General features: G+C 44.7%; 1 protein-coding gene and 1 pseudogene across 2 annotated transcripts in view; one reads left to right on the top strand and one right to left on the bottom strand.

Annotated features, from left to right (window-relative positions):
- The window catches only part of LOC309622026 (uncharacterized protein), a gene marked incomplete at its 5' end in the record, with an annotated part of 51350 nt that extends 36273 nt beyond the window's left edge, over positions 1 to 15077 (top strand). The window contains 3 exons of the mRNA XM_082409240.1: positions 13204 to 13647; positions 13772 to 13820; positions 13988 to 15077. Coding sequence (XP_082265366.1) covers positions 13204 to 13647; positions 13772 to 13820; positions 13988 to 14561 — 1067 coding nt within the window. The 3' untranslated portion in view covers positions 14562 to 15077. The remainder of the gene's footprint in view (positions 1 to 13203; positions 13648 to 13771; positions 13821 to 13987) is intronic.
- Positions 15078 to 15258: 181 nt separating this feature from the next.
- On the bottom strand, positions 15259 to 16458 carry LOC309622024 (heterogeneous nuclear ribonucleoprotein A3 pseudogene; annotated as a pseudogene). The gene is made up of 2 exons: positions 15297 to 16458; positions 15259 to 15265 (listed from the first exon to the last, which is right to left on the bottom strand). The product of its transcript is annotated as a heterogeneous nuclear ribonucleoprotein A3 pseudogene (transcript).
- Positions 16459 to 18820: the final 2362 nt, after the last annotated feature.

The raw sequence follows: 18820 nt of genomic DNA, 5'->3' as shown, positions 1-18820 counted from the left end.
GAAAGCAAGTCACACGAGTTGTTTGGTTTCCCAGTGCATGTAAAAGTTATGTTTATGCTATACTGTAGTCTATTAAGTGTGCAATAGCATTATGTCTAAAAAAAGTACATATCTTAATTTGAAAGTAGACTTTAAGAATGCTACCCATCATCTGAGCCTTCAGCAAGCTGTAATCTTTTTGCAATAGTAACATCAAAGATCACTGATCACAGATCATGTAACAAGTATAATAGTGAAAAAGTTTGAAATATTGTGAGACTTACCAAAACATGACATAGAGACACGAAGTGAGCAAATGCTGTTGGAAAAATGGCACCACCAGTAGAGCTGCTTGACACAGGGTTGCCACAAACCTTCAATTTGTAAAAAAAAAAAAAAAAAAAAAAAAAAAAAAAAAGCATTATCTGCAAGGTACAATAAAGTGAAGTGCAATAAAGTGAGGTATGCCTATACATCCTGCCTCAAAGCAGAAATCCTATTTAGATCACCTTTAATTTCTCTCTATGATATATCAATAGTTTTCTATTCTAATAGGGTTCTTACATTTTTTATTACACTTATTATTAGGTATATGATGTTTTGATGATAATGTAGATGGCATATTTTTTAGTTTTTAATTTTATAACTTTTCAGACACAGAAAAATGTTAGTGGAATTTTTTAATGTTTGGTCTCTTATCTGGCAACTCTTCTAAAAACTAACTGATATTCTAATAAGTTATCTGTAGATGGTTTTGGATTTTCTGTATCCTTAATTATATCAACTATGGAAAGTGACAGTATGATTTCTTCCTTTCTTAGCCTTATATTTCTGATTTCTTTTTCCTGCCTTACTGCTAATGCCATTTAATACTTTTACTAATAGGTTGAATAGAAAAGGTAAGAGTTGGCATTCTTATTTTGTTCCTAATCTTACAGTGGACGTTCTCCACATTTCACTATAAATAGGATGGTGGCTCTAAAGTTTTTTGTAGTTTCCCTTTGCTATGAGTTTTTAATCATACATAATTATTGAATTTTATCAAATGCTTTATCTGACTATACTGATATGATCATATACATTTTCTCCTTTATTTTATGGATGTGGTGCATGACATTTATTGATATTTGAATGTTAACTCACCTTGCATTTCTGGAGTAAAACAACTTGGTAGGAATTCACACACACACACACACACACACACACACACACACACACATTCACTCACTCACACACTCTACATTTGATTGTCTAACATTTTGTGTATGATTTTTGCTTCTGTATACATAAGGGAGATGGGCCTATTTTCTTTTCTCATAATTGTCCTTTTAATTAGTGAATAGTATATAGAGGGTAGAGATTTAAAAGACCTTTTAAAAGGTCTTCTTCTTCTGTGATATAATACAATACAGTATTACTCCATTTTTTAAAAATGACCTTTTTCATTTTCAAATAATTTCAAATCTGCAGAAAAGATACAAACAGAGTTCCCTTTACCTCTCTCCCAGTTTTTCCTATTGCTAACATCTTATACTACCATAGTATATTTTTCAAAATTAAAAAGCCAACATTTATACATTACTATTAACTAAACTTAAGACTTTTTTTGGATTTCACCAGTTTTCCTGTTAATGACCTTTTTCTGTTCTAGGACCCAATCCAGTATATCACATTCCACTTAGTTAGTTGTCATGTCTCCTTAGTCTTCTCTGGTCTATGACAGTTCCTCATTCCTTCCTTGTTTTTCATGATTTTGACAGTCTTGAGGAATATTTGTCTGATATTTTGTAGAATTGTTCTCAGTCTGGGTTTGGCTGATGTTTTTCTCATGATTCGACTGGAGTTATAGGTTTTGACAAAGAATACCGCAGAAGCGAAGTAACCGTCTCATCACATCATAACAGAGAGTATGTAGTGTCTCCGTGACATCACTGGTGATGTGAAACATCATCACTTGCATAACATGGTGTTTGCTTGGTTTCTCCACTGTAAAGTTACTTTTTCTCCCATTTTATACTGTCTCTGGAATTCAATCATTAAGGCCAGCCCAGGACTGGACTTAAGGGGAAGATTAAGCTTCACCTCCACCTCCTTGGGGAGGAGATGGATGCCGGGGGGGGGCGGGGGGGAGGTTACCTACATATGGAATTCTTCTGTTGGCAAGATTTGTCTTCTCCCTCCCTCCTATTATTTATTTATTTATACACTCATTTATTTACTCCATTATGTTTTAATATGGATTCTTTATAATCTATATACATAATTACAACCTTAAAAACCTCTGGTTCCCCCACTGACATATAAACTTTTTGAGGAAAGGCTCTGTTTCTTTTTTATTTTTGTACACTCTATGCGTTTAGCATAGTCCCCTAATTTATAGTGGACTTCCAGTAATTATTTTTTAATGGATATCTTTCCACTTCAACTGAAAAGTACCCTTTCCTTATATAATAGCATTCTAAATCCAAAATAAAAGTAGATTTTAAAATAAGTAAAAGTAAACTCATGCATGATCACCCTGTAATAAGTATGTAAAAAAGCACAGGGTACTGCAGAAATAACTTAACCATTTGAGTTGGATGTGTCTCCAAAAAATATTGAAGCCACATTTGGAAAGAAATTACAGTATTTGATAAGCCAAGGATATGACCTGCTGTGTGCTTTCTCTTTTTTGTTCAGATCACCAAAGGAGATTAAGACCCCGTTTTCTCCCTTCTCTGGAAAATTATCATCTGATGCAGTCACTCAGATAACAACAGAGAGTCCAGGAAAAACCATGTTTTCATCTGAGATTTTTGTTAATGCTGAAGATCGTGGACATGATATTCCAGACCTCAGTACACAGAAGTTGGGCAAAGTTCCTGTCAAGTTTGCTTCATCATCTTCAGTCCAACAGATTACTGTTCTTCATGGCACAGATGGTAAGAGAATTTTAGGTCACATTACCAACTTTTGTGTGTCATTAACTAAGAAATTTCTTGATTGGGTCTTTCTAGTTAGAAAACCTAATTTTAATTTTAAGCATTAGGTTGTACATGATTAAAACATCTTTTATTTACATAGCTATGAAGAGAATATAATTTATTATGTTTTTACTTCAATTTCTAGTGAAGTTAACAACCTATGTGAAACTCATGCTACTTGTGGCTGACGTATTTTCAACTCATAATACTTGTCATAAGAATGCAAGTAGTTCATGAAAACATAAAAACTATAGAGGTTCAATTTTAGGGAGGTAGATAACTATTTGGCATTGTTTCTTTTACTATTGTTTTGCATGATACAGTGAACAGATAGCAAACACAATACCAGTCTATTTCTTGCTCAAGAAACGTTGAGCAGGGACCCAGGTTGACTGTGACTCTGCTTTCTTTAAAACATGGAACCTTGGATTCATCATCATAGTCAACTGGAAGGGACGAAAAGCATGGAGGAGCACATGTTGGGAGGCTTTTATGGGCTAGGCCTAGGTGTGGCCCACATCACTTTCCACTGACTAGGAATAGTTTAGCTGTGCTTTCCAGGATGAAGAAGAAATGAGTTTTGGTGAACAGCTAGCAATTTCTACCATAAGGTCTACATTTAGAGTGTTCCTATGCTATCATGACAGTGATATTTTTATAGTGCTTATACTATATAACATTCAAAATTATAGCAAGTTATTTTCTTTTTCAGACCAGTAACTGGAAAGTTAAGTTCCCATTCTACCTCCAAATGAGGGTGGGAACTTTCAATTACTAATTTTAAAGTATTCAACAGTTTGTACAAATCTATTCAAAATATATTTTAAGTTTTCCTACTTGTGCAAAAAGTTTATCTGTCTGTAGGTATAAATGGAATATGCCTAAATGTATAAAGAAAATTGCTTAGTTCCACATGTAAATTGCACTGAATTTAATTTGAATAAATACATTTATATGTTGAAATGGTTATATTTCTTTTCTTTTTTTTTTTTTTACTTTTATTTATTTTATTTTTGGCTGTGTTGGGTCTTCATCGCTGCGTGCAGCCTTTCTCTAGTTGCGGCGAGCGGGGGCTACTCTTCGTTGCGGTGCACGGGCTTCTCATTGCGGTGGCTTCTCTTGTGGTGGAGCACGGGCTCTAGGCGCGTGGGCTTCGGTGCATGGGCTCAGTAGTTGTGGCTCGCGGGCTCTAGAGCGCAGGCTCAGTAGTTGTGGCACATGGGCTTAGTTGCTCCGCGGCATGGGGGATCTTCCCGGACCAGGGCTGGCACCCGTGTCCCCTGCATTGGCAGGCGGATTCTTAACCACTGCGCTATCAGGGAAACCCGAGATGGTTATATATCTTATACATTTTTATTGTGATATAAAATTATGCCCCCCAAATGTATAGTCTAATCAATATCACACAGAACACCTTTAATGTGTCAGTTACCTATTGCCACCGTGATACTGTATAAGAACCTCGAAAATCTCAGTGCTTCGTAACAACAGACATTTGCTTTCCTCACTCATGGGCTTATGAGTCAGTTGGAGTTTGGCATCAGGATGCAAAAACGGTTTGGGTCTGTTCCACATGCCTTGTACTGAAACCCAGGCTACTCTGGGTATGCTGTTTTCATGTTGGTGGCAGAGCACAGGAGAGGAAATCCAACTGTGAAAGTGTATTTTATACCTCTTCTGACATCAAATGGATCGGTCTACATAGAGCCCACAGTTCACGGTCTTACCTTTACATACAGGTACTTGGTAGAAAGGACTCCTTTAAAAGAGAAATATTATTTGGTTTAATAATAAAAGATTTTTAACTCTGTGGATTCAGAAGTAAAATTTTAAAAAATATTTTAAAAGTATACAGAATAGGGCTTCCCTGGTGGCGCAGTGGTTAAGAATCCACCTGCCAATGCAATGCGGGGGACACGGGTTCGAGCCCTGGTCTGCGAAGATCCCACATGCCGTGGAGCAACTAAGCCCATGTGCCACAACTACTGAGCCTGCATTCTAGAGCCCGTGAGCCGCAACTACCGAAGCCCACGCGCCTAGAGCGCATGCTCCGCAACAATAGACGCCACCGCGATGAGACGCCCGCACACCGCAACCAAGAGTAGCCCCCGCTAGCCGCCAACTAGAGAAAGCCCGTGCACAGCAATGAAGACCCAGTGCAGCCAAAAAAATAAACACATAGAATAAATAAGTTCAAACAATAAATAAATAAATAAACATAAATTTAAAAAAAAAAGAACACCTAATGCAGGTGGGAAGGTGAGAGGGCCACTGTAAAGGTCATCTATGCTACATGTACAAGAACCCCGAGAGCACACCAATAGGTACCACATTTTTCACTGCTGTAGCCGATCATTCCCCCTGTACTACCACACTGTAGCACTCCCTTCCCTCATCTACTGCTATAGTCTCTTTGGAAGGTGTTTCACAACTCTTGTTATGAGAGTGCCAGTTGAACTGTCCTCACTTCCTTCATTTATACCAGGATTGAAGACCTTGTAGTCCGAGATCCTGTCTAGAGAGCAAGCAGGCTAAGACTCTGTCTTTGTTGATGTATTTCATCAGAAAGGGCTCTACCCCCTCTCCTAGTTCATGGTGTGAAGCGTTCATAGCCTCTTGGGAAAGTGGGGAGAATTGAAAGGACTCTATATGAGAATGCTAGGCTTTGTAAAACATTTCAGTTTTTTAAAAATAAGACTCATTTTCTATTGGACTGACAACAGTCCTATGAAATACAAAGAAAGCCGAGAATCAGTGACAGGAAATGATCACCAGTAAGAACTACAGCAGTCACCGCTTACCTCGTAGCTTACGGCACTGTCCATGGTCCTTAAGAAGAGTTAGTAGAAATGCCTAGCCCATCTTGCCCTTGAACCCCTTAAAAGGTACACGACTGCTGTGTTGGTGTTTAGGGGGAGCATCTCACTTACCAGGGACTGACTTCTCCCTTGATCCCTCTGTAGTGATGGAGACTTCCCCGCTGATGAAAAATTCCCTGGGATTGCAACCTCCAAGCCAGACAGCTTTCCTATGGAAAGACAGAGAGCTTGTAAAGATGAAACACCAGTCTGCGGGAGAAAGGGAAGAAGAGAATGATGGAAATCGTTTCTGGGAAACTATTTTTACATTATGTTTTGTTTGTTCCTGGTAAATAAACTGAAATCTTCTTAACATTAAAACAAAATCTAAACCACTAAATTCAATAATACAGGAGTATAACTTTTGAAAAAAATTTCTTTGGCTGCGCAGCATGTGGGATCTTAGCTCCCCAACCAGGAATTGAACCCACGCCTGCTGCATTGGAAGCGCAGAGTCTTCACCACTGGACCACCAGGGAAGTCCCAGGAATATCACTTTTAAAGGAGAAGTTATAAACCCCTTGGTTATATGAACTGCAGATTTTTAGTAAGAAGTCAATATATTTTTTGTTAGGCACATTTTATGTTAGGCTGTCTCCCTGCACAGGATGCAGGCGCCTTGAGAATGGAAATCATATCCCTCTATAGTACGTCCCTCTTCTTTCTGCCTTGCAGTTTGCTGCTCCACTTGTTCAACCCCACCTAGTAATAACCTATACTTCCCTCGTTCCTGTTTTCCCATCTTGAAAACAGACAAAAGGCAACCAAACAACGCAAAGGTCTCAACAAATAAGGGATATCCAAAACCAGAGATGGCCAGAACTTCTGTATCCCTCATGAAACCTAGCCCGGTGTTCAATATGTAGGTATCATTAATACATGCGTGTTGACTGAAACAGTTTAAACTCAATTCTTCCACTTCCCAGTTTAGTTTTAGTCCTCATACAAAACGTGATAATCAACTTGCTTAATGCTAGGGATCACAGTGAAAAATAATATCTGAACTGACTTCTGTCAGATGAGTGAGAACTAAGGTTAATTCAGTGTATCTGAAGCATAGAAAGTGAGGGCACAAGTGGCACAAGATGGGGCTAGAGAAGCAGAGAGGATTCTAGACCACGCAGAGTCTTAAAGGCCAACAAACACTGTGTTTTCTATTCTCAAAACAATGTTTGTGAGCGATGTTTATGAGCAATGTTCCAACTTGCCTTGAAGGTTTTTTGTGTGAAGAATGGATTGGAAGGAAACAAGATATATGGACACTAGTTAGGACCTAATCGCAACACACAGGCAAGTTCAGTATTAGGGTGTTGAGGGAGAGCTGACAGATTCCAAAGAAATTCAGGAGATGAACTGAAGCGGGCTTAATGGGGTAGGAGATGGAGGAAAGGAAGGTCTTAGGGAATTAAAGGGTTTACTGCACACATGAGCAAAGTCTCAAAATTAATCATTTGAACGTACAGAGGTAGATCTCTCAAATGACTCCGGTTAGGAAGCAACGGTACGCCCTTTAGAATTCCTACAGACAACACAAATCAACTGTTTCGATGGAAAATTCGGCGGGACCGGTGCGTTTTTTCACTCCAACTTAGCTCCAGTTCCTATTACTCACATCTTCTGTGCCAAAACAACACAGCTGGAGGAACTGAAGGGGATTCCGTTTTGGTAATTAAGGAGTGTCCCCAACACTGACAGTCCCATCTTAAAAAGCACTCCCTCTGCATTTTACCCGAGGAGCAATGGCCAGAGCCTCCCTTTGAAAACGATGGGCAGAAATGAGACCATCACACACAGTCCCTTTCAGCTACTGTGAACTGAGCCGCGAGACGACCAATACCCCCTGGCACAGCGCGGACGGGCCAGCGCGCGGGGGCAACAGGGACAGGAGACAGCACAAGAGACGAAGCCCAGGCCCAGGGGCCAAGGCCTATTACCTTTCCGGCATGTGCAAAACATAAAACAGAAGCAATATTGTAACAAATTCATTAAAGACTTAAGAAAAAAACAAAAATCAGATGCTAAAGTGCCTACTCTAACCACTATACTATATTGCTTCTATAAAACAAGCACTAAACCTCAGATACAGAAAAAAACCCTTTTCGTGTCCTCACACCTAGGTCAAAATTACAAAGCGTTAATTCAGGAGACAGAAAGGGAAGGAATAAATCTGAATGAATCTGAGTCAGAACACAGTGCTATATAACCTTAGGCAAATTCCACAATACCCATGCCTCAACATGGCAAATTCCACAATACCCATGCCTCAACCTCCCTATCTATAAAGGAGTTAACCACACCAGCGCTAACCATTACTTGCCTCCTGGTAGCTTGTGAGTGTTAATTAATATTTGTAATAAATACACAGATCATCAGTTGAAAGAAACAAGGAAAACTACAGCGTTATTATTATTGCCTTGTTGCTAGAGCTAAACACCACAAATCAACATAAATAACTTATGTACACCAAGAATGTAGGGTTTGAATATGTACTTTGAAAGGCCATCATATAATTAGTTGTTTCACCTCTAATTGCTTTTCCTTTTTTTTTTTTTTTGAATTTAAAAAAGCAATACAGGGACTTCCCTGGTGGTTCAGTGGTAAAGAATCCGTCCTGCAATGCAGGGGACGCGGGTTCGATTCCCGGTCGGGGAACTAAGATCCCACATGCCGCGGGGCAACTAAGCCCTCGCACCAAACTACTGAGCTCGCACACCTCAATGAGGTAGCCCACGTGCAGCAAACTACAGAGCCCACGCGCTCTGGAGCCTGCACGCCACAACTACAGAGCCCACGTGCCACAACTAGAGAGAGAAAACCCGCACGCCACAACTAGAGAGAAGCTCTCATGCTGCAACGAAGAGCCCGTGCGCCGCAACGACAATAAAGATCCCACATGCCTTAACGAAGGTCCCGCGTGCCGCAACTAAGACCCAATACAGCCAATCAACCAATCAATCAATCAAGTGGGGCGGGGGGAGCAATACAGGAATTTCCCTGGCAGTCCAGTGGTTAAGACTCCAAGCTCCCAATGCAGGGGGCACGGGCTCGATCCCTGATTGGGGAACCAAGATCCCACATGTGGCACAGCGTAGCCGGAAAAAAAACAAAAAAAGCAACACATACCCTACGGCATTTATCCCAGAGAACGCATGTTCGCACAAAAAAAGGTACACAAATGTCCACAGCATCTCTATCAGTAATAGTCAGGAAATGGGAAAAAAACTCAGATGTTCTTCAATGGGCAAGTGATTAAACAAACTGAAGTACAGCCAAACCATGGAATACTACTCAGCAATTAAAAAGAAAGCGGCACTGGGACCTCTCTGGTGTTCCAGCGGTTAAGACTCTGCACTCTCAATGCAGGGGGCCCAGGTTCCATCCCTGGTCAGGGAACTAGATCCCGCATGCTGCAACTAAAGACCCGCACAGCCAAATAAATAAATAAATATTTTTTTTAAAAAAGAGGAGCACTGTTGATTCATGCAATTTGGATGACTCTCCAGGGAATTACACTGATTGAAAAAGGCCAATCCAAAAGGTTGCATACTGGGAATTCCCTGGCGGTCCAGTGTTTAGCACTCAGCACTTTCACTACCTGGGCTGGGTTCAATCCTTGGTCGGGGAACTAAGATCGCACAACCGGCAGCGCAGCCAAAAAAAAATTTTTTTTACTTAAAAAAAAAAAAAGGTTACACACTATATGATTTTATTCACATAACATTCTTTTTTTTTAATTAATTAGTTAATTTATTTTATTTTTGGCTGCGTTGGGTCTTCGTTGCTGCGTGTGGGCTTTCTCTAGTTGCGGCGAGCGGGGGCTACTCTTTGTTGCAGTGTGCGGGCTTCTCGCTGCGGTGGCTTCTCTTGTTGCAGAGCACGGGCTCTAGGCACGCGGGCTTCAGTAGTTGTGGCACGTGGGCTCAGTAGTTGTGGCTCCCGGGCTCTAAAGCGCAGGCTCAGTCGTTGTGGCGCATGGGCTTAGCTGCTCCGCGGCATGTGGGATCTTCCCGGACAAGGGATCAAACCCATGTCCCCTGCAATGGCAGGCAGATTCTTAACCGCTGCGCCACCAGGGAAGTCCCACATAACATTCTTGAAATGACAGGTTGCCAGGGACAGATAGGGCCGGGGGAGTGGGAGATGGGCCATCTTCCCCAGGGGGTATTTTCCCTTGATCATCTGCACAAAAACTTTATTGCAACTTTATCCACTGCACTATCAGATCACTATGATTTGGTGGGGAGTGGGGGAGCAGCAGTGGCTATAAAATGGCATCAGGAGAGATCCTGTGGGATGGAAATGTTCTCTATCTTGACTGTGTCAATGGCAATACCCAGGTTGTGACAGTATACTATGATTCTGTAAGATGTTACCATTGGGGAAAACTGGGTAAAGGACACACAGGAGCTATCGCACTATTATTTCTTACAACTGCATGTAAACCTACAATAATCTGTACACAAAAAGTTTAATCAGAAATGAAGGCAACACATGCCTCTTGTAACAAGTAAAACAATAGTCTGTGGTCAGTCTCTTTCTCTACCCGTCCCATTCCCTCCCTCTTGAGATAACCATGCAAACTCACTGCTCATACAAACAGGCATGCATTTAATACTTTCTGTTTACTGTATCAAAATGGGATCATACATACTACATATTACCCTGCAGCCTACCTTCTTCACCCATCATCCCTATATCATAGAGAGCTTAAAAAAAAAAAATTTTTTTTTTAAGTGCCAAGCAGGATGGCAGGTATAGAAAATTTTCTGACTAGGGCAAATCTGACAAATGTTTACCGTGCTAATGTGCCATAGCTCAGCCAGGTGCATTCAGTGAGAGCACAATATGCAAGTAGCATTCTAAAGAGATCTGCAAAAAATGCAAGGTCTTCAGCAGCTCTTCGAGGATCCCATCCCCCTCTCTGCCTCCTCCATGGAACCATCCCATGGAGGTTGAACAGTTTAACTCCATTTGCCCCTCCTGCTGTTTGTGCTTTCGTTGTATACTTCTGTTCTACATCTCCACAAGACATTATTATTGTCACTTATTTACAAAATAACATATAAATATAAAGGTGTATGTACCTGGGTATATGTACATGTATATATTAGACACACACACACTTTAAGTGCTCTTTGTTCTTTCCTGCAGTTGTGTTCTTTTTTTTGGGGGGGGGGGCAAGTTTTTATATTGGTAAAGTTCTGTACTACTAGAAATATAAGATTTGAAAAGAAAAGTGAGACTTGAGGATCATCTGTGGAGCTTATCCTCATTCTCCTGCTGACGCATTATATGTTTATAATTTGAGAACTGCAGATAAATACAAACTGGTCTTCTCCATACTTGCTCACTAAGGAATTCCTCATTTCTAGGAAACGTCTATTTCAAGGAAAGGAAACAAACAAAAACACCTAGTGCACTAGATGATTAAAAGGTACACATTTTATAGCCTGAGTTCGAGAAAAAAATTACCCAAGAAACGGCCTTTTTCCCTAGGAGCCAGCTTCTACTAGGGGAGTCTAGGGTTCTCTAGGCAAAGAAAAAAAACTTGCCAGTTTAAACAGAATAACAGAAACGTTCAGCCAATCAAATATACAGAACTCATCACTTGCAGTGAGGAATGAAAGGCCTGTATCAACAGAAAAAATAAATGGCACCGGCAACGTCTGCAACAGAAAACAAACAGGAAATCCTTTAAAAAGCCAAAATTGCAAAGACAGATGAACAGGGTATGAAATTACACGCCGGGCAATGCACCTGTTAAAGGAAAAGAGGCGCACACCAAGTCTGAAGTCTTAAGAATTCGGTGTTTAACACTACTTCTGCATGCTGCCCAGCAGAAAACTCGGGTCCTGGCTTAATCCACAACGCACACTTCATTTAAGGAGGTGAACTGCTTGGTCTGACTCAGTTTCTTATTCTGTAAAATGAATGCAACACAGCTGTCGTGAGTCCCCAAAGAATTCTGCACAAACGCTTTGTAACTCCAAAGTGCTGTGCAAATCAGAGCAGCCCTTCTCTCCTTCACATTCGTTGGACTTAGAATTTCAGAAGTTTAGCTGAAAATACAGACGACTCGGAAGCAAGGGACTGAGAGTGGCCCACACAGGTGGAAAGAAATGCAGAAACTGGAGCACCTCATACAAACCGCAAGAGACCACGTTCACGTGCACACGTTATCAGTAACAGAAAACGCCACCGGTAGCAACTGTAAACCACTGAGAGGACCAGCAACGACATGTGTCCAAATCCAGCCGGCAGCACAGCCTCGTCGGCGGCAATGCCTTAAACACAGCTCCCCGCACTCCGCGGCCTAACAAGATCCACTTTTTCCAAAAAGTTTAGCAACTTGCCAAGTACACTGGCGTAGTTCACCTTTTTTAATTGCTAAGCAAACATGCAGGGGAGTTGAGACAATCAAGGGAATGTTCAGCCTTCCTCAAAAATAAGATCCAGGAAATTCACGTTTTGCTTGAACAGTTTCATGTCTAAAACTGATCACAAACCTCTGTTTGATGTTGTTTTCTCGCTGCTGGCCAATGAGCCCGGGAAAGAGAACCAATTCTTTCAAACAGGGAGGGCTCTCTGCACTCTTCAGCTAAACCAGCGAGGCTTTACCACCGTCACGTTTAAAATAATGAGGAGGATGCCTCCATAGAGTTTACCGGGCTGCGCTAATCACGAGGGGCCTCGGGCGCCCAGGGCGGATCCCAGCGCCGGTGGCCGCGGGACCGGACGCCCTCCCCGGGACCCCCCCAGGACCCCCTCCCCGGGACGCGGCCGCGGGACAGGACGCCCCCCAGAACCCCTGCCCGGGACGCAGCTGCGGGACAGGACGCCCCCCAGACCCCTGCCCGGGACGCAGCTGCGGGACAGGACGCCCCCCAGAACCCCTGCCCGGGACGCGGCCGCGGGACACGAAGCTCCCCCCTCCCCAGGAACCCCTCCCCAGAGCGCGGGCCTCGCCGCCGTCTCGCAGCACCCGCCGCGCTCACCGCGGGCCGGGAGCCCCCTCAGGCCGACTGGCCCCCGCCCGCCGCCCGGCCTCCCTCCGGCCCGCGCCGCCCGCCGCGCTCACCGCGTTTTTCTTCTGCACCATCTTGTCCATCTTCTTGGCAATGCGGACCACCTCGTCCTCCATGGCCCTGGCAGGCCTGCCCCGCGCCGGGCCGCGGGGGACAGGAAACGAGCGGAGCTGGCCGGGCGGCAGGTAAGCCCAGGCGTCGGCGAGGGCCCTCACCAGGCGTCACCGAGGCGCTTCTTCACTCACGACGACTGCGACGGCGGGGGCGGCGGCGGCGGCGGCGCTCCTCCCACGCAGGCAGCGCCAATCGAGCTCCCAGCTCGCGGCGGCGACGGCGGCGGCGCTCCTCCCACGCAGGCAGCGCCAATCGAGCTCCCAGCTCGCGGCGGCGACGGCGGCGGCGCTCCTCCCCCGCAGGCAGCGCCAATCGAGCTCCCAGCTCGCGGCCGCGGCGGCGCTCCTCCCCCGCAGGCAGCGCCAATCGAGCTCCCAGCTCGCGGCGGCGGCGGCGGCGCTCCTCCCCCGCAAGCAGCGCCAATCCAGCTCGCGGCGGCGGCGGCGGCGGCGGCGCTCCTCCCCCGCAGGCAGTGCCAAGCGAGCTCCCAGCTCGCGGCGGCGGCGCTCCTCCCCCGCAGGCAGCGACAATCGAGCTCCCGGCTCGCGGCGGCGACGGCGGCGCTCCTCCCCCGCAGGGAGCGCCAGTCGAGCTCCCAGCTCGCGGCGGCGGCGGCGGCGCTCCTCCCCCGCAGGCAGCGCCAACCGAGCTCCCAGCTCGCGGCGGCGGCGCTCCTCCCCCGCAGGCAGCGCCAATCGAGCTCCCAGCTCGTGGCGGCGGCGGCGGCGGCGGCGGCGGCGGCGGCGGCGCTCCTCCCCCGCAGGGCAGCGCCAATCGAGCTCCCAGTTCGCGGCGGCGGCGGCGGCGCTCCTCCCCCGCAGGCAGCGCCAAACGAGCTCCCAGCTCGCGGCGGCGGCGGCGGCGGCGCTCCTCCCCCGCAGGCAGCGCCAATCCAGCTCGCGGCGGCGGCGGCGGCGGCGGCGCTCCTCCCCCGCAGGCAGTGCCAAGCGAGCTCCCAGCTCGCGGCGGCGGCGCTCCTCCCCCGCAGGCAGCGCCAAGCGAGCTCCCAGCTCGCGGCGGCGACGGCGGCGGCGCTCCTCCCCCACAGGCAGCGCCAATCGAGCTCCCAGCTCGCGGCGGCGGCAGCGGCGGCGCTCCTCCCCCGCAGGGAGCGCCAGTCGAGCTCCCAGCTCGCGGCGGCGGCGGCGGCGGCGGCGGCGGCGGCGCTCCTCCCCCGCAGGCAGCGCCAATGGAGCTCCCAGCTCGCGGCGGCGGCGGCGGCGGCGCTCCTCCCCCGCAGGCAGCGCCAAACGAGCTCCCAGCTCGCGGCGGCGGCCGCGGCGGCGCTCCTCCCCCGCAGGCAGCGCCAATCCAGCTCGCGGCGGCGGCGGCGGCGCTCCTCCCCCGCAGGCAGTGCCAAGCGAGCTCCCAGCTCGCGGCGGCGGCGCTCCTCCCCCGCAGGCAGCGACAATCGAGCTCCCGGCTCGCGGCGGCGACGGCGGCGCTCCTCCCCCGCAGGGAGCGCCAGTCGAGCTCCCAGCTCGCGGCGGCGGCGGCGGCGGCGCTCCTCCCCCGCAGGGAGCGCCAATCGAGCTCCCAGCTCGCGGCGGCGGCGGCGCTCCTCCCCCGCAGGCAGCGCCAATCGCGCTCCCAGCTCTGTTCTTTTGTTTTTTTTTTTTTGAATTCTGAGATTTTTCATTTGAAGTAAATCTTAAAGCTATTAAATTCACAAATATGCTAATTTAAATACCCAATTCTATTATCTAAAACACACATTGCAAACATACAAATATCTATTCTCTCCACATGTCAGAGCCCATTCATTTCATGGTTTGGAAATGGGGAGAATAGATCCCCTTAAACTGCAAGTCAGCAGGTGTTTCTTTACAGTTAACTTTAGCAAAATTCATACAAAATATTAATGAACAATGATCTTCTTTACTTGTTAACTCACAAGGAAACACCTTCAAAACTGCATTTTGTTAAAGTTTCTGTACTAAAATGTAGAAAAACTGAACTACACAAATATTGAAAAGTTTAAAATTCCTTAATTTTTTATTCCTGGTACCACTACCACAATTTACAGGGCAATATACCTGATGTAATGAAAAGAAAAAGACAAAGCTACAACAGATAAAAGACCTCAGGAATGTACATCTAATTGACCCTCCGTTGCATGAATCAATAGCTGCACTTTTTGCAAACTGTGGCTAGGACAGTCCTGAACAAGAAGGGTTTCCTGTTTAAGCTGCAGTAACTTTTCTGACTATGGATCATCGTTCCTTCTGCGGCAGGTTTTTACAGTTCCTCTAATGCATTTGGGACGACTGTCTCAAAGTAACCTGCAGCTTTCCTGACAACTCCTCGCTCTCTCTCCTGCTAAGAACTGTAGCCCTTTTCTTCTGAGTTTTGAGAACCTTCTGCTACCATATCCACCACTTCCACCACCAGATCCATAACCACCACCATAGGGACTTCCCGAGCTTCTTCCACCAAAACTGCCCCCCTTCATGGGTCCATAATTTGATTGCTGTTGTCCACTATAATTTCCAAAATCATTATAGCTCCCACCACCACCACCATAGTTACCTCCAAAATTTCCTCCTTCATTGTAAGCATCATATCCTCCACCACCGCCACCATATCCACCATCTTGGTTTCCATATCCTGGTCCACCACCACCATAGCCTCCTCTACTACTGTAACCAGGACCACCACCATCGTTACCACCGTCGCCTCCAAATCCGTTTTATCCACCATCACCTCCTCCATAACTACCTCTGCTGCCACCACCTCCACCACCATAGCCTCCTCTTCCACCAAAGTTTCCACCACGGCCAAAGTTACCTCCACCACCTCCAAAGTTTCCTCCACGACCCATAAAGTTGCCAGATCCACCTCCACGACCTCTCTGTGATCCAGCAGATTGCATTTCTTGTTTAGAAAGGGCCTTTTTCACTTACAATTATGCCCATTAATAGTGTGGTATTTCTGAACAACAATTTTATCAACTGTATCATGATCATCAAAAGTTACAAAAGCAAATCCTCTCTTTTTTCCACTCTGCCTGTCTTCCATAACTCCTATGGTTTCAATCTTGCCATACTTTTCAAAGTAGTCTCTCGAATTACATTCTTCTGTATCTTCTTTAATACCACCAACAAAAATTTTCTTCACTGTTAGACGGGCACCAGGCTTTACAGAATCCTCTCTAGAAACAGCTCTCTTTGGTTCCACTACACGCCCATCAACCTTGTGTGGTCGAGCACACATTGCTGCATCCACCTCTTCAACCCAAGAGTAAGTCACAAAACCAAAGCCCCTGGAACGGTTTGTCTGGGGGTCTCTCATCACCACACAATCTGTAAGTGTGCCCCATTTCTCAAAATGTTCTCTTAAGCTATCGTCTGTAGTTTCAAAGCTCAGACCACCAATAAACAGTTTTCTCAACTGTTCTGGTTCCTTTGGATCATGGCCCTCCTCCCCCCGGCGGCGGCGGCGGCCGGAGTCGGGCTGGGGGCGACCGGGCGGCGGTTTTACCTCCGTTTTGAGACCGGACTCGCCTCTTCCAACTCGAGTTCAATATGGGACCGAGAGCCCAGCTCTGTTCTATGTTGGGCCATTTTACTTCAGCCCAAAAAAATTTCTTCTAGTATTCCCTAAGGTCTGCTGGGGATCAGTTTTCTTATTTTTCATTTATCTGTATTTGATTTTTTAAAATTGATTCCAATTTTCTGTTGAGATTCTCCATATTTTAATCTATTAATCCCCATCTTTTACTCTCAATATAGTCATTTTAAAGTTCTGTGCTAACTCCAGAATCTGAATTCCCTCTAAATCAATTTTTCTTGGTTTTTTTTTTTTTTTTTTTTTTTGTCTTAAGTTTTAGTCACTTTTTCCTGCTTCAGGAATTTCATAATTTTTGATTGTGTGCTGGACGTGGTGAATAAAAAATTCATAGAGACTGAAGATGCTATTACTTTGCACCAGAGAAGATTTACCCTTTTCTCTGTTAATCAGAGTGGCTGATCATTTCAGTCATTTCAGGAATTTTACTAGGTCAGAACTGGGTTGGAGCTTTAGTTGTCTCATCCTACCTATGATTTTTCCTAATTTGTGGCCTCCCTGGATTTTTGCTGTGAGCCTGACAGGTCTTTGATTCTTCAATAAATACAGTCAGTTATTGACTTCAGTCTTTCAGATGTTTGAATTCAGCTCTTTAGGCTCTCAGTTCTCACAGCTTCAGAGTATGGCAAATGTAAGGAGAGACCAGCTATGTATTTGTTGCCGTTACACTTTCTCAGTGAAAATTTGTCTCATAAACACTGAAACATTGCAGATGACTTCACTTTTTCTGACTCAGCCCCCTTCTTGGGGATGGCACTTCTGGGTTTTTACTGTGAGTCTGGTAGGTCTCTAATTCCTCACTTTGGAAAGTTCTCTCCCTCAGGCATTAGGTATTTAGCTTCCTGCTTTATATAGGTTCAAAAACTGGCAAATGTCTTGAAGAGGAGACCTAATGATTGTCACAGGCCCCTTTATCTAGCGGGATTTGGTTTGTTAGTGCCATGACTGTGCAGGAAATTTCACTCTGCTTTCTTGGCTCAGTCCCCCATCATCCTATACCACCCTGACACTAAGGAAATGTCCTGTGGGGGAAATCGGCTTGACATTCTGCTAGATTTCACTCCATCATGCCAGCAAGTGAGTTCATCAAAAGATATGGTGATTTCTCTTTTCCAGTGGAGTATGTCTCCCTACACCAAACCCCTGCTCCAAATCTCTAAATGTCCCTCTCTAGCATATTAGTTGATATTGTTTCTTGATTGCTTCCTTAGCTCGATGATCTTTTATTCAAGTTTGTTTGCTCGTTGCAGCAGGAGTGATGGCCTGTGCCTACCTAGTGCAGGCATATTATTATGGAGATATGGCTTTGGTCCCAGACACCACAATAAGGAGAATATCATAAGAAAGCAAGTCACACGAGTTGTTTGGTTTCCCAGTGCATGTAAAAGTTATGTTTATGCTATACTGTAGTCTATTAAGTGTGCAATAGCATTATGTCTAAAAAAAGTACATATCTTAATTTGAAAGTAGACTTTAAGAATGCTACCCATCATCTGAGCCTTCAGCAAGCTGTAATCTTTTTGCAATAGTAACATCAAAGATCACTGATCACAGATCATGTAACAAGTATAATAGTGAAAAAGTTTGAAATATTGTGAGACTTACCAAAACATGACATAGAGACACGAAGTGAGCAAATGCTGTTGGAAAAATGGCACCACCAGTAGAGCTGCTTGACACAGGGTTGCCACAAACCTTCAATTTGTAAAAAAAAAAAAAAAAAAAAAAAAAAAAAAAAAGCATTATCTGCAAGGTACAATAAAGTGAAGTGCAATAAAGTGAGGTATGCCTATACATCCTGCCTCAAAGCAGAAATCCTATTTAGATCACCTTTAATTTCTCTCTATGATATATCAATAGTTTTCTATTCTAATAGGGTTCTTACATTTTTTATTACACTTATTATTAGGTATATGATGTTTTGATGATAATGTAGATGGCATATTTTTTAGTTTTTAATTTTATAACTTTTCAGACACAGAAAAATGTTAGTGGAATTTTTTAATGTTTGGTCTCTTATCTGGCAACTCTTCTAAAAACTAACTGATATTCTAATAAGTTATCTGTAGATGGTTTTGGATTTTCTGTATCCTTAATTATATCAACTATGGAAAGTGACAGTATGATTTCTTCCTTTCTTAGCCTTATATTTCTGATTTCTTTTTCCTGCCTTACTGCTAATGCCATTTAATACTTTTACTAATAGGTTGAATAGAAAAGGTAAGAGTTGGCATTCTTATTTTGTTCCTAATCTTACAGTGGACGTTCTCCACATTTCACTATAAATAGGATGGTGGCTCTAAAGTTTTTTGTA

The sequence above is a fragment of the Balaenoptera borealis genome, assembly GCF_965194805.1.
Source record: "Balaenoptera borealis genome assembly, contig: HAP1_SCAFFOLD_1415, whole genome shotgun sequence".
Taxonomy (NCBI): Eukaryota; Metazoa; Chordata; class Mammalia; order Artiodactyla; family Balaenopteridae; genus Balaenoptera; species Balaenoptera borealis.
Note: the sequence above shows the minus strand (reverse complement) of the source record. Positions and strands in the feature narration are given on the sequence as shown.